The sequence below is a fragment of the Eptatretus burgeri genome, chromosome 14 (assembly GCF_056783735.1).
Source record: "Eptatretus burgeri isolate ZD-2024b chromosome 14, Ebu_testis_v1, whole genome shotgun sequence".
NCBI lineage: Eukaryota > Metazoa > Chordata > Myxini > Myxiniformes > Myxinidae > Eptatretus > Eptatretus burgeri.
The window spans coordinates 62,387,680-62,413,112 of record NC_140974.1 but is presented as its reverse complement, the minus strand read 5'-3'; the positions used below and the strand labels follow the sequence as shown (position 1 = coordinate 62,413,112).

The window sequence follows — 25,433 nt, the reverse complement described above, 5'->3', positions numbered from 1 at the left end:
TCAAGTCGCTTGGAAATGTGTCTCTGCTGTCGTTGTGATACAATTTATTCGGACGGAAAACTGTCCATCATCATCATCATCATCATCATCATCATCATCATCATCATCATCATCATCATCGCTATACACCGAAGCAGATCATGGGTTGAGGTTATTTGAGTGATTTGGTTGTGCTGGGTGATTTGCCGTTGCCTACCGGGCGGTAATTTGTAATTTGTTCAGGGTGCCGGCGATAACTAGCATTATTCTTCACGAAGGACACCGTGGGATTTTTGGCGTCCTCAAACGACCAGTGCAGGTGGACTCGTCCTCCGGCTTCACGTCCTCGCTTCCTATGGATGGGCTGACACATCCATGCCTCGTCCTGCATGGACAGCGTCAGGATTCAAACTCAGGCTAGACAGTTTGAAGGCAAGTATGCACATCACCATCGGCTATCCTGCTAGTCTTCCTCTAAACAATGCTGATGCAAATGTTCTTGCAGTTGTTGGATTTGGCAGCTCCTTGGTCCATATCAGTTTGCGTGTCCCTCATGTGCAAGACTCGATGCGCTGAGTACTTGTCTCATCCTCCATTGTTTAGAGCTTCAGACTTTCATCTTCCATATAATTCCGTACCTGAACCTTGGCTTCTGTAAAGAGTTAACTATAGTATGTACGAGTTCGAGATTCGAAGTTGATGTGCCCTTTTTATTGTAGAACATGAACAAATAAATCTCAGCTGGAGAGCCATTTGTGGACCGTGTAGACCTCCAGAGGGGAAGTTCAGCATACTGTCCCTGTTTGCAATATGGAGGTTAGAACTATTGCAATGCCCTAACCTTTTGATCTTAAGCGATACATGGTAGTGCTTTAAGACAGCCGGCTTAAGCAGTGGAATAAGCTTGGTGTTGGCTTAGTGGTTCAGGTGGCTGGCTTCGGATCTTAGGGTCTTCAGTTTGAGGCCCGTTGTCCACTGAATTAACACCAGGTGGGGTTGACTCAGCCTGTTATCCTTCTGAGGCTGGTGAAATGAGTACCAGTGTACTGGTAGAGGGGCACAGCATCAGTGGCATAGTTGCAGCCAAACAAAATGATGGCTACCCAGCAGCCAAGCTGCCATATGGAAGAAGAAGAAGAATCAGTGGAATGTAAATTCGATCCAGTTGGGAATTGAGGCTGCCATTTTTTTGGGGGGGGGGGGGGGTGAGGGGAGTATAGGGGCAGGCAGCTCAGAATATATCCTTCCATTTCTATAATTCGGTTGTCCAGTTGTGGAAGGGTGTTGTTCCTATAATAGCTGAATATTATGGGGATTTTAGAAATTCCACTAATACTATTACAGCCAAAATGGCTCTTCCATGAGCCGCATTGTGAGAAACGTGATGGATTGGGGGATAGGGCCTTACATCAATAAAAACAGAAATTCTCCTTCAATCAGCTGGACTCCTCCGAATTATAATCACGTTACCAATTAATAATTATTCTCCCCATTATACGATCTTGCGTTTGGTCACCCTGGAACAATCAAGATACGAGGTCCAGGTGATTTGGTCTCTGATTCGGCGAGATGCTGCCCTCTGCCTAAGTCGAACCGTATCCACTTTAAGAGGACCGGGAGGCAAAGATCCCTCGCGCACCTTACACCAGTCGTCGCGGGTCACTCAAGCCCCTTTGAGTTCTCAGGGTGCCATCTATCTCTCTCGGCCACCACCAGGACGCCTTTGTGCTCTCCGTGCGATAAAGGCTCTTGCAGCCTCTCATTTGTTACGGGAACACGAGCTGTGGACAATCGGCTCTTCGAAAGTACCTTTGTTTTCGCCCGAGAGCGCCTGTCCTATGCAGATAACTTCAGTGCTCCGTTTATCGGAATTTGCTTTGCATCGTCGGCACTCTGCTCTCATCTCGCCCACCACGCACCACTTCCACCCACCTCGTCCTCCTTCCCCTCCCCGTCTTAAGTGCTACATGAGCAAACCGGCTCCTGGACCCCTGGGACCGGAGATAAGGGTTCCACTGAATTGTTTGGACATGGGTGAGGATCCCAGGAGCAAAGGCTGGGATGATTTAGGTGGATTTCCCAGATGTTTATGCTCGTGGTGGCGACGTCATGACCATGCGATGAAATTCCCATTGATCATCCTTCCTTGAGACGGATTGATCTGCAATTATTTAGAGGCCTTGTATGGTCGGAATCTTGAATTCAGCTCGAGCACATCTTGCTTTCATTTCTGAGATGACAATGGGATGTAATAATCACTTGAAAGATTCTCAAGACTGATGTGTAAAATCAGGATATTATGGCCATCTTCAGTCCTGATTTGTTTCACCAAGGTGACCTGCGATGCATGCAGTTGGCCTGGAATGTGTTTCAATTGTTCACTTCGTTGGAGGGAATGCAGGAAAGGTCATTGTTCTGGTTCAGATATAGTTGTGCTAACCAAGCTGTGAGCTGATCCTCACCACCCTTTTTCAGATTCTAACCCGACAAACACACAAACAAGCAGTCATAGACTGGTACTTCCGAAATCGTCAACTTGACCTCTGACCTTGTCTAATAAAAGCTGTCTCAAGAGAAGGTCGCGACGCAAACCAGAAGTTTCTTCGATGATTCTGTACCAAACCATCAAAAATCGAATGTTTGACCTCACTGTGACCTTGACTGTTGACCGATTTTGACCAAAATCTAATGAGCACTAGCCATCACCCTCCTGAATCACGTGGTGTAATTTGACATTGGTAGCTTCTTCCGTTCTCGAGTTATCGTGCCAACAAACAAACACACAAACAGAGGATGGAAGTCATCAATATCCTTACGAAATCTTTAGATTTGCTCACACACACACACACACACACACACACACACACACACACACACACACACACACACACACACACACACACACACACACACACACACACACACACACACACACACATCTTTAGATTTCGTAAGTAACAAATTGATTGTCAGTTCTTGGGTCAGAGCCTGCTTGTAATTGTTTTCTTAAAACTTCTCATTCCATCCATTCATCCATTGGGACCATACTCTGTGCAGAGCGTTGGTGCTGCCGAAGCAGTCTCCTTGGCAATTGGGCAAAGTCCAAGCAGATCGCTTCTCTGACGCAGGATACCAGCAAGCTCGTACTCATTTTGTCAACCTTGGAAGGATGACAGGCAGAGTCAACCCCACCTGGTATTAATTAAACAACCGAGTGGGATCCCACACCCACCACCATAACCATGAAGCCAACACCAGACATAAACTTCCCATTCACACATGGAAAGTTTCTTATAATACACTTTGTCTGGGTTTCTCTTCCATCATACAGTATTGTATGTACCATGTATTCCAACTGAGAAAACTTATAAATTTACACACAACTGGAGTCTTACTACAACTATTGCTAATTCAATGACCCCATTAATCCCAGCTTCTTGTGGGATGGGTTGAGCCACCCTCATACATAACCAATGGTACATCTTCACTGGAATGGTGACTGTAATCCCCTGTACCACACAACACAGCTTAGTCACCTACTAGAAGCCTTTTTTTGGCAATGCCAGCACACCCTTTGGGAAGGGAATCGATCCAAGGATTGGTCTCTGGCTCACTGGCGTTCATCAGCATGGAGTGAATCCCTCTTACTCCTCCCCGAGTTGAGTTGGCTGTACGTCTCGTGCCTCCTATTGGTGACAGGACGCTTGCAGCAAGTGCTGGTGTGGCTTCATGGTCATGGTCACCATTACAGTGAAGAGGTTCTGCTGGATACAAGATCACACTGAACAAGAGCAACTTGCCAGTTCATTCTACCTGATGCAATGAGTGTTCTGTGACCACGCACGTGCACACACACACGCACACGATTAACAATTATGGTTATTCAAAAATAGTGAGTTCGGCAGCAATTTTTCTTTTACGTACAATTATTATCGGCTATGATTTGACACGTAAATTTTCGTTATTGAGTGTGCAAATGGTATTCGTACTGCAGATCTATCACATTACAATTGTGTTTTTCCCTACATTGGGCGACAGTCTGTCTCAGCAAACCGCAAGATTTTGCATTACAGCTTTAGAAAATGAGGTCAATGGGAATTTGGGATTGTCCATCATCTGACATAATCATAATATTCATATAGATTGTGTCATTTTTAGCCACGTGTGGAACACTGGCTTGAGGGGAGCTCTGTCTGTTTTGGTTGTTCTTCTCCTTTTGGAACTTTTATAGGAACAAATCCTTTAGGATTTGGCTCTCTTATGTACAAGATCCGGATCTCCTTATATACTAAACACCTGCACACATCCTCGCATAGACGGTGCCTTTTGAGAGCCTCTATCATCAACTTTTAAATATATTTGGACATTTGCTTTAAAGCTTCGAGAGGTTCACGTTACTATTTAAAGATTATTCCATTTAATGTGTTGTAATTTCGTAAATACACGATTTTCTCGTCATGAACGACGATCGTCCATGACGGGTCTCGCTATTGGCTCCATCAAGGCACGTGACGAAATATCGGAAGTTGTTGTTTTGTTGTTGTTGTTGTTGTTGCCTTTAGGATGCGGCTCTTGGACACATTTGTCCTTGTTTAATATGAACAAGCAGTTTTCGTCAATTTTTATTTATTTTAAACAAATTATTTCTAATTTCTGTCCCTGCCAGGGTAATTAATATATGTATCTCAATTTAATCTAAGGTCTCGTAAACTGTAAAGCAAAGTGCCAAATCTGTCCGTGTTTTATCATGCATATATTCATTACACTGCAAATTGTATGGAGGGATTAAATAAACTATTTTCTTTTCACATTAAATATTTGTCTTTTTTGTATTAAATATTTTGTTCTTGGATCAGTTCATCTTTTGTCTGAGGTCCATTTCCATGAGCCCGAGATCGAATTTAAAATTTTTCAGGCCATTCTCTAAAATTTCAAAATGTGCCTTAGTGCCAGCCGAGGCTTAATCCGGCACTGGGTGTACCATATCCCTGTGTGTTGTAAGAGGCGACCAGGGTTGGCGTCAGGAAGGGCATCCGGCCATAAAACATTGCCTCAAGAAAAAGCCAATCCCTGCACAGCAGGGGAAAATGGCTGTAACAACGGTCATTATTATTATTTTATATTTTCATTTGTAGATGCTTTCTGATGGTTCTGCGATTTTTTTTCCTGGTGTTTTGGCTTCGATTGCCTTGATGTGGTGTATTTTGCCCTGATGTGGTGTATTAATAAATATTTTAAAAAACAACCCACATCAAAAGATTAAATAATTCTGGCTGCCAAACTATGTGACCGATCAAGTTAAAATTTAAAACATATTCCCCATCACTACTCGATCACAATTTTGAAGTTTGACATCGATTGATTCAGCGGTTCTAGATAACATTATTCAATTGTCTATTCATTATTTAATATTTTTCTTTAATCCAATATGGCTGCCAAACCATTTCACTTATCTATTATTCCTTAACAACCTTGCACATGCATCCCTTGGGGAATATTGATGTGAAGTTTCCCCTCGATCGATCCAGACATTCTGGAGGAGAAGATTTTTAATACGTTTATGGGTAAATCCAATATGGCTGCCAAACCATGTGACCTATGATGTCATATGTGTGAACCTTTTGTTTCTCATGGACAGGCGGTCATGTGTAAAGTTTTGCCTCAATCTGTTCAGCCATTTCAGAGATTTTTGAAGGTTAAAAAAAAAAACAATATGGCTGTGGAATCACGTCACCGATGATGTCATCAAAAAAAATTGTGGGCCATTTTATCCCTAGATGACCCTCAAAAAATTGCATACTGATCGGACTAGCGTTCTACATATGCAATTATGACGTCATACCAAAAGCACCTATGACGTCATTAAAAAATCACACTTTCCCCCATGCCAAGTACTTGTTGCTATGTGCCCAGTTTCTATTTTTTCCTGGGTGAGGTTTCAGAGAAACAGTGGTCCAAAGTTTTTCCGTTTTTAGCCACGTCGCGTTGCGAACGCTGGCTCTAAGAGAGCTCCACGTTGTTGTTCTTCTTCTTCTGGTGAAGACAAAACCTTTAGGACGCGGCTCTTGGACACATTTGTCCTTGTTCCAACATGGCGGCCACACCACGTGAGCTATGACATCATAATTACCATTACAACATTCGACATGAGTCGTCGCACCAATGGTTAAAATTTTTTTTTATCTCAATCCAACAAGCAGTTGCAGAGGAAAACACGAAAGTTTTGTGCAGACAAACAAACAAACAGATGGACAGCCAAGTGAGCCTTATTCAAATTAAATAAATAAATAATTTAAAAAAGAACCGAGCTGTGTTGAAAAATAACATTGGGTTGCAAAAGACCTCCGACTCTCAGATAACCAATTGATAGAGGTTCCATCTATTCACAGCAATCATCCCCACAGAGTTTTATGACAAAGCCTGTGTGTTTACAAGCCTACTTTGCTGATTAATATCAGTTGATACTTACTTTGGACATCACCAGCAGTCCAGCACCCTCTGTTTATTTGGCTCATTCCAAGTCTGCATCCCATGAACCCAGGCAGCGACAAACTATTTGGAGTCGTCCAGGTTCTTATAAGATTTCGTGGCTCCAAGTCGAGTGCACATCCCTCTAGGTCGAGGCTATCCTGCATGCTGCGAGCCCAGATTCTGGTCTCTAAAGATTAGTTGAACTGCTTGGGTTTGAGTATTTGATTACAAATAAAACAACAGAATAAAAAGTGTCACTTTTAGAACTCACCTTGCGTTGGTGTTGTCTTCCAACCTGTACAAGATTTAGATCCACCAATGCTACATCAAGGGTAAAAAGGTATTCAATCAGACTCGGGTCGAGGGGAAGGGTCAGCGAGGGTCATTCGTGTCTTGCACTCTAGTCGCATCAAAAGCAGAGTTTCACACCTGGACAGAATTTCATATTCCAGATATAAACGTTCCAGATCAACCAATTTTATTTCGTCTGCAACCAAAACTGTAAACTACGACATAATTCACACGGAAACATGCTGCATGGACATAGACAGGACGCCGTCATATATGAAGATATTGATACACAAATGCAGAAAACCCTTGTATACTGTACACTCGAGAGAATAACCTCATCTAATAAACAATAATGGAACATCGTCACCCCCATTACACCGTGCTTTGTCAAATAAATCAGAACCGCACTGACCATCTATCTGCACAAGATATACTGCACAAATCAATGGAATCGGTGGATTTCGAAACAAAGTCGATAAATAGCAAATAAATATAAAAACAACTTTTTATGGTTTGGCAACAACTTTTTCTTTTCTGCGGACGCGTCGTCTTATTCAAATCCACGTTTATTGCCGTTTTTGAGAGTGCAAATCGAGATTTAATGAGTCCATGACGAGAGCTGCGCACTGTCCTGGGAATGTCACCGGGAAAACCGATCTATATATAAGAGCAATTCATCACGGAATTCGTTTAATTAGAAACTCATTTTGTGTGCCTTTCCAAATGTTTAGCCCCATGGTGAGGGCTTTTCGTTTTTCCCTTTCCTTTGATGTAGTTGTCAAGTGTCATTCCTGTCTGTCCTTGCTATTCGGCAATGTCACTGGTCTTCCTGTGTGTACATGAGTTATATAAATCCCTTACAGTAGTGACTATCACTGCTGAATATGACCTTTGTTTGCTCTTGGTTTCGATGAAGATCTAATTTGTTTGATCGTTTTGTTTTTGCACCTTGTGTAGGTGGTTTAAGGGAAACAAATGCAGAGAAGGGTGGAAATGAGGGTGGGGGGACGGAGTGAGGAAATTGGATGAAATCAAGGAAGAAGTATTCAAGAAGGAAATATTCCAATTTCAGCCTCATGTTAACAATTTTTGGCAATTCCAGCTCGCTGCTTGGAAAGGGAATTGACCCACGGATGCATTTCTGGCTCACTGCCCTTCATCAGCAAGGAGTGGACACCTCCTCCCCAAGAGTTGAATAGCAGAGCAATGTGGTTCCCCACAAACAAGAAACTCAAAACTTTTTGGGTCTTCAAAGTCAAATTACTGCTGGCGCAGCATCAAGGCCAAGTTAAAATATCGGGGTCTTGGGTGGTCTTCATTGTACATGTAGACCTCCGTCCCTCTGGATCACCATTTTCTGATGTTCAAACGATTCTTTTATATGATAAAGCAGTGCAATTTGCACACCAGATCAAATGACCGGTCACCTGACATTGAATTTTCAACATCATCCTTTAAATGTGATGGTTGTGCCTTGCAACAATGACAAAGAAGAAAACTCAGAATAGCTCTCATTTGTTTGTAGTGTAACGAATGATCAAGGAATAAATCAGATTTGTGTTTTGAAATGGAACACCAACATTGACACCGGTATTGATGTAAAATTCTGTGTATCCTCGTGACCATTGCACATCGGCTCATTTGGGCGGTGGTCTTGGTCATACCCTGGAGAGATGTGTTCTGAAATATCCACAAATACCTCTCCTATATTTCATTGATGCCAACCTTTGTATTTTAGGGTTTACAGGTAACACTGAGATCAACCCAAAAGTCTCACCATACCCCTCCCCACTTCCATAATTTTTTTCTTTCTCACCAATATGTTATAGATCTACATATAATGTAAAAAACACAAAATTGCATAACTCTTGACTTTCCTTCTTTTCTTGTTCACCTCCCCCTCTCCTCCATTTTATTTTATTTTTGTTTGAGGATTTATTTATTTTTTGCCCAACATTCTCTCCATTTTATCCCCCTCCCATAAATCCCCCCCGCCCCCCACATCTTCTTTATCCTTTCTTCAAGTTTCCCATTCCGAGGCGATTTCTCAATGTATCCTTTCACTATGTACGTAATATGAAGACAACCCAACACATTTCTACCCTGCCACCTCCCCCAAAACCTTTTTTTTTTTTCAATGATCCACAAATTTATGCCAATTAACGTCCAGATGGTTACCTGCATGATGCTCTTGTTGGACCGTAACCAAATTGCGGTGTATGGTGGTGTTTTTCCATGAATTTGCCAGTCGGAAGACAAATTTCAACCACTTAGTTTTGTTTTCACAAAGCCACAAATGCCTTTCTCCATCCGTCCCCGGCTTTCCTGGTTTTGGGAATTATTTGCACCACCAACATTCAATCACGGTGAAGAATAGAAAACATCAGCAAACTCTAATTTACAAAGGCTGGCCGAAGGATTTTGCTTGTTTCAAGGAAAACTTGGTGTGTATCAGATTGAAATATCTAATATACAAAACAGAGCAGGGTCTGCAATCTGCATGTATGTTTGTCTGTTTGTCCGGTAACTACTACGAGACCTTTGGGCTGATCGACACTAAATTTTTGGGCTATAACCAGGCGGGGGGGGGGGGGTCCCGACTTAGGTTTTCTGCAAAATATTTTTGAAAAAAATTAAACAAATAAAAATTCGAAAAGTTTTTATTTTGAATTTTTTTTCAGATTTCTCATTGGTCTTATTGTTTGGATTATTTCTCCATTGTTGCAGACTAGTGGGCCAAGAAGGGCTCGTACTAAATAAAATACAGCCAAACAGGAGGTAACCGGTCAGTTTGTACTCAAATTCGAGACGTGACGACATCACGGCCTCGTGTCTATTTTCCAGCAATCGGACGCGTGTACGCGGGTCTCACCGGCGGAGAAAGCAAGTCACTCTTGGACTAAAGTCTCGAGCAGAAAGCAGGTGGAAATAAAGAAATGGAGTGGGAAAAGGAAGAGTGCAGTTTGCGCGCTCACACACTGACATCGCGAGACGTTATATTACATTTTTGGTTCTTCCCCGGCGGGTTTTTCAGCAAGTTAATTGGTAACTTCGGTGGTGGCCTGGGGATGGTGGTTACTAATCAAGACTTCGGTTTAAAGGTTGTTTTTTTTATTTCCGGGATTAGCTGACACTATTTTTCATTTTATAATCTGGAGATGAATGCATATCACCGTTGTGCGATGACTGTTAATGCTATGGGTGGAAATGGGGTCGGAGGAGCAAAAGCCAAAGGATTTCAAGAGGGTAGGGATGGAGGCAGCAAAGAGTGAGGAAGAACAGGAAAGGATGAATATGAAATCATCGGAAATGGAGGAATAGGATGACAATACAGGAAAGAGGAAGAGGGCCTGGAAAAGGAGGAGGAGGGTAAGATAAGATGAGAAGTAAACAATATAATATATGAAGGGAAATTTGTGAATACGGAGATGAAGCTACATAAGAATTTACAAATATACAAATGATTAAACAAAGAAGAATGACAGCAACCATGGAGCAAAGCTCAAAAGTACGTAATAAAGGTAAAGGTGCCACCAGAATCGCTTGTGCGATCGAACGAGCAAGAGGCGCAGACAGAAAGGACAAGGTTAGAAAATGGATGGCGGTTTGTGGCCGGGCATGTGCTGACAGGTAAACACGCTTCATGAGGTGAAGTAGGAATTCTGCATGGAGTACAGCCGGTCGATGGGGTTGCCCATACGAGCAGGAAGAGAACCGCCTTCTGTGGTGGCTAAGAGGCAGTCAGCTTGGCTGAGAAGGGACGTCCCTCCCTCCAGGTTGTGGAAAATGGCGTCACTTCCTGGAAAGTGAGTTGCAATTAAAATATGTTGGCTTTTTTTCATGATATACAGTAAGGTGATGCAACATGTCACTGTCAGGAGAAGTGTGGCAAGACCAACCCTCCTCCTCCTATTCTCCATCCTTTCCCAACTGCCTCTTGCCCTCTTGAGCTCCTGACTACTTACAAAGCTTTTGTCCGTAGCCTGATGGAGTACTGCTCTCCCCTCTGGGCTGGTGCTCCTGCCTCCCACCTTTCTCGACTTCACGCTGTCGAAACCAGGGCTTTTAAGATCATTGGCATCTCCCGCAATGAAGCTGAGTCTTTGGGCCTCTCACTCAATCACCGCAGGTTGGTCGGTGGTCTTTCTGTCTTCTACCGACTCCTCTCCAGCCTTGCCCCCCCTGCTCTCTCTGCGATTTGTCCCAACCACATTTCCACAGGGCGCTCAAGGTCCGCCAACAACCCCCTTCTGGTAAAACTACCAAAATCACGAATCACTGCTCATCTTCACTCTTTCATTCCTCTTTTTCCCGCCTTTGGAATAAACTTCCTCACTCTATTCTTTCCCATTCTTCCCTCCAGGCTTTCAAAACAGCTGTTCACCACCACCTCTTATCTTCCCCCATCCAAATCCTCGATCTTTTCTACCCCCGATAATCCACCCAAGCCCACTTCCTTCAATTCTCCTGCTTTCCTTCCTGAAAGTCCCTGTAATGTCCATCTTCTCCTCGCCATGTTCCCCGTCCCATCCCCATCCCTCTCCCTTCCACAGTTCACCTGTGTCTGTTCCCCAATGTTTTGTCCCTTCCACTCCCACCCCTCTTGTCTCATGCCTCCTTGCTGTGAGTTGTGTGTTAGCTCTCATTCGAGCCTCGACCAAGGTATACAAAAAAAAAAAAAAAAAAAAAAAAAAAAAAAAAACTGCAGAGGCCATCTACTTAGTCCTTCTGTTCAGTGTACTGAATACTCTTTCATTTAAAACTGCTAGACCATCAAGAGAGCCATCTGGTGCAGACATTCAGGATGCTGAACATGTAATCAGGACTGTTGTGGTTTTTACAGGAGGAATTGGGGGGGGGGGGTGGTGTGTGGTGGGGGAATGCGGGGTCTTGCCTCACCTTGCTCTACCAGAATAATTTATCGACTCTACTACTCATCCATATGATCTCTCCAGGTACCGTAACGGGTGTATAGACAATAACACTCCATTATTAATCAGCTGACTAAATACGACAGAGAAGGGGTCCTAACAAAGGAGCAACATTATCTTACCATAGGGGTTCATGTGGTCACCAGGCATCTGTGGTGGGGTGAGTCCTTGGCAAAAGCTTTCCGGATTGTAGGATGCTTGATCGAGGCCAAGGCTGTGGTTCTGGCTGGAGTTGTAAGGGCTAATAATGGCGTCCATTCCACCTCGTGCCATGTCTGCTGGGCATGGGACGAAGCCAGGACCATCACTCCATGTACATCCGTAATGAGAAAATCCACGAGCATTCTGTGGCCGCGTTACCATGCTGGGCAAACTTATTGAAGTGTGCTGTGCACTTTGATGGAACACTTCACTGAATTAACATGTTCGACATTATTGCAAGGAGTTGCCCTCAGTTCACAACTGCCTTGAGCTATTGGTTCAGTGGATCCATGGATTTATTTGACCCTCCAAAGAGACATGAACTGATGAGTAGTTACAATACAGAATTTTGAGATGGCCAGTGAGATACTAACATTGAAAAGGTAGCACCACCCAAACAGCACCCTAACCCGTCAGTAAAAGGTTTGTGATTGAAGAACATCACAGCCATTGATGTCATTACCGTCTCCCTCATCCTTAAGACGTCGGCCGGTCCTGGTTTGGCCCCTTCCTGGTCCGAGCCTTTGCATGCTCTGCTCCTGCTGCTGCTGGCTCTGTCTCCTGGCAAGCTTCTTCATCTGGTGGTCACGGCATACCTTACGCCATTATCTACCACATCACATTCCGTTGCACTTTATGAAGGTTTCATGCGTTTGCAAAATCGCCATTTTTGCAACCTTTTGATAGAACAATGTGCTATCCAGGCCATCCATCATTGTACATTTGATTTGAGGGTTCAAACTAGGCAAAAGACCCACCTTGGCCCGCTGGTTCTGAAACCAAACCTGCACCACACGCACACTCAGGCCCGTCTCTGCGGCCAACGTCTCTCGCACCTGTAGATGAGAAACAAGCAGCAATGAAATTACGATTCTCCAATGGTTATAATGTCCTTGGTTCGATTTCCAACGTCAGGATCATGCACTGTGAGTGAGTGCTACTCCCAGCTGATGGGCATATGATCCCGGAGAATTTCAGCTTGTACGAGAGTATGAACAAGTATCAATGGAGATTACAAAGTATCCAATCAACAAAATTATGCTTCATTTCCACCTGCAGGTTGCACTGAGATGTGCTGCTTCCAAAACTCCGAAGCCAGAACAATGGCAATGCATATCACGACGTGAAAGACATCATAATGTAACTCTCCGCATGACGTATCCACAAAGCAAAGTTACATGTTCGTTGGATAATGAGTGTAACATCATATTATGGTTTGACCAAACTGCAACGACCTCAAAAGCAAAGACCTCAAGGGACGGGGAAAGCGAAGACCCATTCGAGCAAAACTCAGAACGGTCGTAGACCATACAGATGAAAGCAGATAAGTGACACAAACCATCGGCAGTCATTGCACACCTTACGGCAAGGTTTGGAGGAGACCTCGAAGGAGGCTTTGAAGGCTCTTCGTTGCTGCGTGGTCAGGATGGTTCGGGGACGCTTGGGTCGCTTTTGCTCCTTTCCCTCCTCGCCACCTTTGCCACTCTGTTGTGTGGCCGTTGATTTGAGTCCCCCCTCCTCGTCTTCACTTTTTACTGGGGAAGAACAAGGTTTATAAAGGAAGAGTTGGTTGGGGGTTGGTGGGATTGATTATTACAGTTTCATGAACATTGAAATACTCATAAATCTAGAATGGCACTCAGTAGAAGTGATATATACAGCGCATACTTCTGCCAGGCTTTACAGTTTACATTTTCTATACCACTGATTGGTCAGATCTGGATCCAGACCTGAACCAAAATCGAATCGGCTTGTTCGTGTCACCTAACCAACTCATCCACCTAGTTTTTTTCATAACTCGTCCATAACTTTTTGAGATATCATGCCACACATGGTTTTTTTGGTCCAATCTCTCAATGGTGAAGAATGCCTTAAAAAATTTTTTTAAGTTTTGTATCTGGATCTTCCAAAATCGAATAAATTCTTCCTCGTCACACACCCGACTTGTCCACCAAGTTTCGTCCGAATCCGTTCATAACTTTGAGATATTGAGTTTTACATCGTTTTTGGCCCATCACTCAATGGTGAAGAATCATTTAAGAATTAGAGTATCGGGATCCGGATCTTCAACAAAATCTAAACAATTTGTCCTTATCAGACACCCACCCTGTCCACCAAATTTCGTCAGAATCTGTCCACAACTTTTTGAGATATCCTGTTCACAGATAGACAGACTAACAGAAAGACAGGGGTGAAACCATAACCTCCACCGACCTTCGGTGGTGGAGGTAACGACAACGGCACTCGGTGGAGCGCATACCTCTGCAAGCCTGAACAGTTTACGTTTTGTATCCCACTGATAGGTCGGATCTGAATTCTGGACCTGAACTGAAATCGAATCAGCTTGTTCTTGTTACCTGCCCAACTCATTCCCCAAATTTCGTCCAAATCCGTCCGTAACTTTTTTGGATATCTTGCTCACAGACAGACAGACGGACAGACAGACAGAATTACAGACAAACAGGGTCGAAAACATAACCTCTGTCCACCTTTGGTGGTGAAAGGTGGAAATAATATTTTACAAACAGTACATTTAATTAAAAAAAATTTTAATTTAACAATCTCCATTATTTTTGTATTCCTATTTAAAGATAATAAAATATGGAAGAGTGAGTGCTTAATCCTACATCTCCCGTTGTAGGAATAAACCCTGACGTCACTCAGATGGAAATTAATGAAAGAACTTCACCTGTATTTGTCCGTTCGAGGTTAACTACAGTTTGTATTGACAACAAATACTGTACAGCACTTTGTTATACAGATAAATGGATTTGACATCTTGAGTTTCATTTCAATCAGCTTTTCTGACATGACATAAACTTAAAAGAACCCTTTAACCAATAAAACGTGTCCATACATGTGGGATCGCAGAGGTGTCCACTGGGGATAAAAACGAAAATGTTTCAGCCGACAATGTGACAATAAATTCTCGGACGTTTGTTTAAACGTCTGAAAACTAATGATGCTCTAAGTTTAGTGTTTAACAGGTCGATGTCACACACAGATGACGTCATCACCCATGAATGATCCATTGTTCATTGGTGGCCGCTTTACTTGCTAAGGGGGGAGTGTTATCCCAGATAACGCAGAAGAATGTGATGCAATGCTTTGATAAAAATAAATAATAAAAAAGTCGCATTGTTCCTTGAAGGCACTTGTGTCATTTTTGTCGATAACACATATATTGATGAGAGATGATGACAAAAGAAAAAGAGAATCTAACACGAGTCGGAAGGTGCTGGGCTGATGGCGCTGAGCATATCCCTCTCCTTCTCGTAGTCAGAGCGGCAGAATAGCTGTCCCTCCTTGAGCACAAACTCATCGCCTTTCTGGAGACGTCGGTCACACACGCAACAGGAGAAGCATCCCACATGGAACACCGCCTCGAGCGCGCGCATCACCAGCTCCGAAGGGGAGATGCTCTCAAGACACCCGCTGCACTTCCGTACGAATAGCCTGGGGGGGGGGAATGTGCAGGGGGAGTTTGGGGGGAGAAGCAGGAAAAATACCTCCAGTTTAGGAACTCATTACAAATGTGGAATTAGGAGTCATCTCTGAATTATATCCGAAAATATGACAGAAACTTTAACCTCTCCCACCCACCCACCCCCCCTTTCCATTATTCTCTTTCCCTTTCTCTCCCTTGGTCTCCCTCTATCCATTTTCAGATATACCTAAGGTTGTGGACCCACTGTTCACAGAGGTTCTGTGATTGAAAGGTCCAAACTTCGATGATATCCAGTCATACCCATTTGATGATCCAGGTGATTGAATAGGACACTCAATAAGCAAAAAATTTTTTTCTGATGTTTCTCCCTCTGTCTGTCTGTCTCTGGGCTGAAAGGATCGAAACCTCAATGAAAAACAGTGCCCAACTGATGAACCGTGCAGTTGGGAAATCAGAAAATTGCTTATTCTCTATATCTCTATATCTCTATATCTCTATATCTCTATATCACTATATCTCTATATCTCTATATCTCTATATCTCCATATCACAATATCTCTATATCTCTATATCTCTATATCTCTATATCACAATATCTCTATATCTCTATATCTCTATATCTCTATATCACAATATCTCTATATCACAATATCTCTATATCTCTATATCACAATATTTCTATATCTCAATATCACGATATCTCTATATCTCTATATCTCTATATCTCTATATCACTATATCTCTATATCTCTATATCACTATATGTCTATATCACTGTATCTCTATATCTCTATATCACTATATGTCTATATCACTATATCTCTATATCACTATATCTCTATATCACTATATCACTATATCTCCATATCACTATACGTCTATATCACTCTATATCATGATATCTCTATATCACTATATCTCTATATCACTATATCACTATATCACTATATCACAATATCACTATATCTCCATATCACTATATGTCTATATCACTATATCTCTATATCACAATATCTCTATATCTCTATATCATGATATCTCTATATCACTATATCTCTATATCACTATATCACTATATCACTATATCACAATATCTCTATATCTCTATATCACTATATCTCTATATCTCTATATCACTATATCTCTTTATCTCTATATCTCCATATCACTATATCACTATATCTCTATATCACTATATCTCTATATCTCGACATCACTATATCTCTATATCTCTATATCACTATATCTCTATATCACTATATCTCTATATCTCTATATCACTATATGTCTATATCACTGTATCTCTATATCTCTATATCACTATATGTCTATATCACTATATCTCTATATCACTATATCTCTATATCACTATATCACTATATCTCCATATCACTATATGTCTATATCACTATATCTCTATATCATGATATCTCTATATCACTATATCTCTATATCACTATATCACTATATCACTATATCACAATATCTCTATATCACTATATCTCCATATCACTATATCTCTATATCACTATATCTCTATATCACAATATCTCTATATCTCTATATCATGATATCTCTATATCACTATATCTCTATATCACTATATCACTATATCACTATATCACAATATCTCTATATCTCTATATCACTATATCTCTATATCTCTATATCACTATATCTCTTTATCTCTATATCTCCATATCACTATATCACTATATCTCTATATCACTATATCTCTATATCTCGACATCACTATATCTCTATATCACTATATCTCTATATCACTATATCTCTATATCACTATATCTCTATATCACTATATCTCGATATCTCTAAATCACTATATCTCTATATCACTATATCACTATATCTCTATATCACTATATCACTATATCTCTACATCACGATATCTCTATAATACTATATCTCTCTATTACTATATCTCTATATCTCTACATCACTATATCTCTATATTATGATATCTCTATATCTCTATATCTCTACATCACTATATCTCCATATCACTATATCTCGATATCTCTACATCACAATATCTCTATATCTCTATATCACAATATCTCTATATCTCTATATCTCTATATCAGAATATCTCTATATCTCTATATCACAATGTCTCTATATCTCTATATCACTATATCACTATATCTCTATATCACAATATCTCTAAATCTCTATATCACGATATCTCTATATCACAATATCACGATATCTCTATATCACTATATCTCTATATCACTATATCTCTATATCACTATATCTCTATATCTATATCTCAATATATCTGTATCACTATATCTCTATATCTCTATATCACAATATCTCTATATCTCTATATCTCTATATCACTATATCACTATATCACTATATCTCTATATCTCTATATCACAACATCTCGATATCTCTATATCTCTATATCACTATATCTCTTTATCTCTATATCTCTACATCACTATATCACAATATCTCTATATCACTATATCACTATATCACTATATCACTATATCTCAATATCGCTATATCTCTATATCTCTATATCACTATATCTCTATATCACTATATCTCGATATCTCTGCATCACTATATCTCTATATCACAATATCACTATATTTCTATATCTCTACATCACGATATCTCTATATTACTACATCTCTCGATTACTATATCTCTATATCTCTACATCACTATATCTCTATATCTCTATATCTCTACATCACTATATCTCTATATCACTATATCTCGATATCTCTACATCACTATATCTCTATATCTCGATATCTCTACATCACTATATCTCGATATCACTATATCACTATATCACCATATCTCTATATCACTATATCTCTATATCTCTACATCACTATATCTCTATATCTGTCCGCCGCTCGCCCTCCTCCCCCTCTCTCTCTCCCTTTCCCTCCCTCCTCCCTATCTCTCATTCTCTCTTTCAGTCTCTCTCCCTCTACTCCCGCGCTCTCTCTCCTCCCCCCCCATCTCTCATCTCTCTCTCTCTCTCTCTCTCTCTCTCTCTCTCTCTCTCTCTCTCTCTCTCTCTCTCTCTCTCTCTCTCTCTCATCACCCTCTCTCTCATCCCCCTCTCTCTCATCCCCCTCTCTCTCTCTCCTCCCCCCATCTCTGTCTCTGTCTCTCCCTCCCCCCCCCCGCTCTCTCTCTCTCCTCCCCACACTCCACCTCTCTCGACCCCTCAGTCTCTCTCTCACTCCCCCTTCCCCACTCTCTCTCACTCCCCCTCTCTCTCTCTCCCCTACCCACACTCTACCCCTCTGTCTCTGTCTGTCTCTCACTCTCTCCCTCTCTCTCACTCCCCCCCACTCTTTCTCTCTCCCCCTCTCTACCTCTCTCTCTCCCCCTCTCTACCCTCCCCCTCTCTCCCTCTCCATCTCCCTCCACTCTCTCTCACAACCCCATCTCCCCCTTCTCTTTTCTAGCTCCCTCCCCCCCCCCACGATTCCTTCCATTCCTTTCGTCAATTTTAATTTCCTCAACCTCGGACCCCTCCCCCTCCCCCAACCCCGGTGCATTCAGAATTATCATTAATTATGCGCCACCTCGGAATTGTTGAAGATGTGCAACGGTGATGCTGTGACAAGGAAAGTCATGTCGAGGCTTCATTTGGTGTAAAGATTCAGACGATTTTATGCAGAAATAGAAGATTCCATTCTAATTAATGTTGGCCTTTTAGATTTTTCATCCAAACGATTTGAAAAAGACTTTAACATTGCTCTTTGAGGGGACAGCAGGCAGTTATCTCGAACCCCCCAGCTCCATTCCCTCTCCAATATTTGCCATCATGGTTCAATATTTGCTGCTTCGCCAGCACCTTTGTCCCGCTTCCTCACGTTTGCCCTCAAACCAGGACCGTGGCCTGCCTGCTAAACCTCACTGTGGCTCCTGCTAAACCTCACCGTGGCTCCTGCTCACCACCATCTCCAAAAGGGAATAAACCAAAGTCGAATTTCAAAATCTCGCAATTACTCGGTTCACCTTACATCCTGATGCCATCAATGCAACCATGAAGGAGCAAATGCAACTTCAGCAAATTTCCGAGTCATTTCTGAGGAGGCAGTCACTTCCGCCATTTTAGAGGTCCCTCATTGGTTGTGACAAAGCATGTGACCATTTTACAGCAAATCAGAGACCTCGAAGGCAAGAGGTGGCAGCATCCATGGGAATTCACTGAAGTTGCATTTCACTGTTTATTGTTGAATTTTCTTCAAATTTTTAAGAAGTTTAAGATTAGTTTTAAGTTTAAGATTAGTTTTCTTTTTAGGGTTTGTGAAGATTTTTTTCCCCCCCCCCGTTTAATGTGCACGTCCCACCCCGAGGTTAACGATCGGAGTGGTAACTGACGGGCCCGGCCTGGAAGTTATTGGATTGAAAGTTGAAATCAAGTTTGGTTACAAGTTTAAATTGACTGATATGAACAACTGTAAGCTACCTATCGTGCACACCTTACACAGTGATTTAAAAACTACCCATTTATTTGGGGATTGTGCACAACACCAAGTTTCAGATAACCGCTGCTACTACTACTACTACTACTACTACTACTACTACTACTACTACTACTACTACTACTACTACAGGTGTAACATCAATCTGAGGGATGGCACACACATTGATGAATCACCCTGCATATGAGGCACCAGGATGACAGTTTATAGGTGGGCCAAGATTCGAACCCAGGCTAGACAGCGCAAGGTAAGTGGGTACACCTCCAGGCTACCCTGCCAGCCCAGATAACAGAATGTGAACCATGGAGAATTGCAACAAGTGAATAATTAATATTGCGGAGATACCCTCAAAAGCCAAGACCATGCAATCCCTTGCTTTGTTTAATGCGTACTGATTTTCATTTACCATACCCTGTTTCGGACCATCGGTGCTGCCAAAAGTTTCCCGGCAGGAGTTACACTGGGTGGTTTTCCATTGCCTTTCCTAGCAGTAGTTCAGGTAGGAATTTGGAATTTGTTCATGGTGCCGGAGATAGGTCGCCTACTCTTTGCTCAGGCACCGTGGGGTCTGTAACATCCATCAACTAATCTAAAAGCCACCCGAACCGCTAAGGCAACACCAGGGCTTTTTTCACCCCCCCTAACCACCCCCCCCATCTCTCCTTCCTCCTGTTTGTTTGTTTGTGTGTTACTTGCAAAATCGAAGATTTTTCAATTATATTGGTTAGTCGATTTTGATATTCTGTCTGTTTGTCTGTTTAACGCCTTCAGGTCACAATTTTAAACTGATCTACACGAAACTTCACCACATGGTAGTGTTTGTCATAAGGAAGAAGCCTCTTGTTTTTGAGGTCAAAAGGTCAACAACTAAGGTGGTATTTCTAAAATCATCAATTTTCATCCGATTGACTTGAAATTTGAAGAGGATTTATATTTCAGATCACTGAATTCAACCACCAAATATTGTTGAGGTCAACATCGGCCGCATTTCTAAAATTGTCAATTTTCATTCGATTGACTTGAAATTTGAAGAGGAGTTGCATATTTGGTCTTTGACTTCAACCACCAATGATTTTTGAGCTCAAATTTGTTTGATGGATTTTTCAAGTACCGTGCTCTGCATGACGTCTTCTTGTTTGTTTGTTTGTCTGTTTCTTACTTGCAAAATCGAAGATTTTTCCAAGTGAATTGGTAAGTCGACTGTTATTCTGTCTGTCTGTTTGGCTGTCTATCGCCTTCAGGTCACAATTTTAAACCGATTGTCATGAAACTTTACTAAGTTGTGGAGTTGGTCTCAACTGAGAAGCCTATTAATTTTGAGGTCAAATGTCATCTTAAGGTCAAATTCCTAAAATCGTCCTTTTTCATCCGATTGACTTTTTTGTGCACATTGTCGAGGCTCATATGAGAGCGAACACACAATGCACAGCAAGGGGGAGGGGGGGATGAGACAAGAGGAGTGGGAGAGGGAAGGACAAAACAGTGGGGAACAGAGACATTAGGAGATCTGTGGAAGAGAGAGGGATGGGGCGGGGAACACGGGGTATACAAGATGGACACTACAGCGACTTTCAGGAAGGAAAGGGAATTTGAAGGAGGTGAGTTTGGGGTGGATTAACGGGGGTAGAAAAGATCGGGGTTTTGGCATTGAACAGCAATCCGATTGACTTGAGCATTGAACAGCAATTTCATTATGCATTACTGAATTGGGAAACCAACTATTTGTGAGATCAAACGATCAACTCAAGGTCAAACTTCTAAAATCAATTTTCAACTGAAAAATCGTCAATTTATATCCGATTAACTTGAAAGTTGAACAGAATTTGCATCGTCCATCACTGAATTGGGAAAGCAACTTATTTTTGAGGTCAGTAGGTCAACGGTGAACTCTAGGTCAAACTTCTAAAATCATCAATTTTCCTCTGAAAAATCGTCAATTTTCATCTGATTAACTTGGGGATTAAGCAGCAATTGCATAGTGCAACAATTAATTTGGAAACCAACCATATTTGAGGTCAAATGGTGAAAGATCAACTCAACGTCACACTTTTAAAATCATCAATTTCAATCTGAAAAGTAATCACTTTTCATCCGATTGACCTGATCTTTGATTAAGATTGTCAATTTTAATCTTAATGAAATGGACAATTTCATGTAAACCATGGCAACCTTTGGAGAAGGAGGCGGATTTTGTAAGTATCGTGCTCTGTACGACGTCTTTTTCTTGTTTGTTTGTGTGCTTGATATTTCACTAGGTTGAGGACGGATTCGGATGAAATTTGGTGGAGAGGTTGGGTGTGACAAGGATGAAATTATTCAATTTTGGTGAAGATTCGGATACAAATCCGGATCCGAGAATTTTTAAGTGATTCTTCACCACTGAGAGATAGGGCGAAACTGCTATATATATATATATATATATATATATATTTATATATATATATATATATATATATATATATATATATATATATATATTTGTATATATATATATATATAAATATAAATATAAATATATATATATATATATATATATATATATATATATATCGCAATATCTTAAAAAGTTATGGACGGATTTGGATGAAATTTGATGGAAAGGTTGGGTGTGTGGCAAGGACGAATTGTTTCGATTTTGGTGAAGATCCGATTGAGAATACAGGTTCGAGAATTTTTTAATTTTTAAAGTGATTCTTCACCTTTGAGAGATGGGGCTAAAACGATATATAGCATATTTCAAAAATGTATTGGGCCCGATATGTTCTTGTGGATCAGGCATTGCGTGGCGGAGGTATGCACTCTACCGAAGGCCCTTCTAGTTCATTGTTTATTTTCGACTCATTCCCGGTATTGTACGGGGGCGGGGGGGGGGGGAGTGACTGACATGATGCTAACATTGTTTGTTTCTGAACTCACATTTCATTCACACCACATAACCAGAATTACACTCAGGAGAGCGCATACCTCCACCATGCTGAACAGTTTACGTTTTGTATTCCATTGAAAGGCGAAATCTCCATCCAGATCTGAACCAAAGTCTAATTGGCTTGTTCTTGTCACCTACCCAAGCTGTCCACCAAGTTTTGTCCGAATTTGTCATAACTTTTTTGAGATATCTTGCTCACAGACAAACAAAGATGTGAAAACATAACCTCCGTCCACCTTCGCTGGTGGAGGCAATGACCTCCACACTCTGTAAACTTGCTCTTCAATGAGCCTCGACTTTGTAGACAAAAATTTATATATATATATATATATATATATATATATATATATATATATATATATATATATATATATATATATATATATATATATATATATATATATATATATATATATATATATATATATATATATATATATATATATATATATATATCCTTGTGCTCCTCCCTACATCAGTGGCACCTCAGTAAAGATGTAACCATTGAGTTCCAGTCTGATGTGAAGAGGTGCACCTGTCCGTGGAGCCTCAAAACCCGTTGTAGGTCTCAGTGATGGTCTGTGGACAGCGATGTCCATTTCTTGTTGATGTGGTGCACACACAGCCCAGGGTAATTGATGAATTCAACAAGCCAACAATGCTGACGTCACTGGCACAACTACCATCGTGAAGGTGAATCTTGGAACTTGTCATTTTCGCATTCCCTGGAGGGCATTGGGATGTATAGGCCTAATGGTGGAAAGGGATGTTTGAAAATGAACCCATCGATCTTCTTTTCTTTAAACACCTGTTCAAGTATTTACCGAATGTTTTCCCATTTTCTGAAATTACAATTGGATTGATGTGGCATTCCATGTTAACACAAGATCTACCTCAATGCATGCATGCAGTCTTAACCGAGTTGAGATCCACTGGTGTTGGGCTATATTTTGTTGGCGTAGGTTTTGATCATCTGTTTTTATCCCCCGCCACGTGGCGGAAGGGGGATATTGTTTTCACCCAGGTCGTCCGGCTGTCCGTCCGGGCGTCAACATTTATAGCTGTGAGTGCGATAACTCATAAACTGTTCGCCATATCGATTTGAAATTAGGGTCACACATGTACCACCTGAAAAAGAAGAACCCTATTGATTTTGGGCGTGGCCGGATCCAAGATGGCCAGGCTGGGGTGGCCATCTTGAAAAAAATGTTTTTTGTAATAAATGGAAAACCGCTTATCTGATTTAAATTATTTTTGGTTGCTACATTCCTCACCCCTGGGGAACTTTTTCGAGATGATGACCAAATGGTGTCTTGTTTCCAATTCACCTCCCTCATTATCTGGAATATGTATGACCTTTTTCATTCAATGGCTGGGGATTCCCCATCTCTGATGGTATATTTATCTGAATATTTGGGTAAAGGGTTGTTGAATTGTGGACTATGTACACGTATCTATAAGTTGAAGGGTTGAGAAGATCCGTATTCAGAATGGAGGAACCAGCAAATCAAACAGCTGCCCACCAGGAATATTAAGGCTCGGGTGCAGCATTTCCACCATCGTGTGGTCTTCATCCGGGACTGTGTAGGGGCTATGTGTCCCAGTGGTAATTGTCCGGCCACCTTCAGGATTTGCTCTCCGGCCACCACAAGACATTTCACTCTGCAAAACACACTGTTGTGTGTGTCAGGGTGGTGCTAAGGTGTCGTCCACCAGACAGTGGTCTCCTTGGGTTAACCTGAGGCGGTCCCTTCGAGTGGGTGCCTGGAATGTCCTATCCATAAGAGATGGGGATGGGCCAGGCATCTGCCTGATGGAATTGCCAGACGGATGCCCCTGGTGTACCGGTGAAAAAAAATGGACGTCCGTGGTAATTGTATGTGTGTCCTCCCGAAGGGGAGCGGACATCACGTGACTGCAATAAGTAGATGGTGAGGACGTTATGCGCGGTCCCAAAAGCGGACCACTCGGTCGTCCAAAAACGCCGAACCTGGGTCTTGCTTGCTGGACAGATACACCAGCCGGCGGTGTCTTCATCTGATCATGCCTGAACTTCTCTTGCTTCTTGAGTCCATGTCGATTAAGTGATCTTTGTGAGCAAACATCGGATCGTTGTCCATCAAGAAATGCACCTGCACGAGTCCCTTCGGTCGTAACAAAGCGTCCGTCCACGAAACGCATCACTTGCCCAAACGAGCAGTGGAAAATAAGGTCTAGTGCCATATAAGGTCGGGCGTTCCAGCACAGCCTCGCTCGGCGTGGCGCTTTTGGAAGCCCCCCATGGTGTTGACAAGCTGCGGGCCGCGCCCCCGCTAATCCGTGCCGTTTCTCTGCCTCGTGATGGTTGTTGGGCGATTATAGGACCCTACAGACCTGCTAATTAAAGCAATAAATTCTAGTCTCTGTTTCTCTTTTCTTCCCCACGTCCCTCCGCACCCCCCCCCCCGCTCTTCCTCCTTCCCGCATCATCCTGTCTTGCTCTCCTGCTCCGCACGAACCACGTCTTGTACTAGTCCTAAAAACGACCCTCTGCAAGTACATCCCAATCTCACTCCATCCTTCTCCTTTGAAGTTTGACCAATTGGTGGCACAGCTCATGTAAACCTTATGCAGCTATGGAGCCCAGGTTTCCAGTTGCAGTCGAAAATTGTGCCGGATGGTGAGACAATGGTTGGTGAGGTCACGCTGGGCCA

General features: G+C 41.9%; 1 protein-coding gene across 3 annotated transcripts in view; it reads right to left on the bottom strand.

The window, feature by feature from the left end:
* Positions 1 to 6,911: 6,911 nt before the first annotated feature.
* The window catches only part of LMX1B (LIM homeobox transcription factor 1 beta), a 169,768-nt gene continuing 151,246 nt past the window's right edge, over positions 6,912 to 25,433 (bottom strand). For 2 of the 3 annotated variants that reach the window (XM_085855152.1, XM_085855153.1), the window contains 6 exons: positions 15,097 to 15,329; positions 13,233 to 13,408; positions 12,632 to 12,709; positions 12,337 to 12,451; positions 11,795 to 11,947; positions 6,912 to 10,540 (listed from right to left, as the gene is read on the bottom strand). In XM_085855152.1, the coding sequence (XP_085711278.1) occupies positions 10,383 to 10,540; positions 11,795 to 11,947; positions 12,337 to 12,451; positions 12,632 to 12,709; positions 13,233 to 13,408; positions 15,097 to 15,329 (913 nt within the window). In that variant the 3' untranslated portion in view covers positions 6,912 to 10,382. Of the gene's footprint in view, positions 10,541 to 11,794; positions 11,948 to 12,336; positions 12,452 to 12,631; positions 12,710 to 13,232; positions 13,409 to 15,096; positions 15,330 to 19,344; positions 19,454 to 25,433 lie in introns of those variants that run through there. The other variant, XM_085855154.1, reaches the window with a different exon arrangement.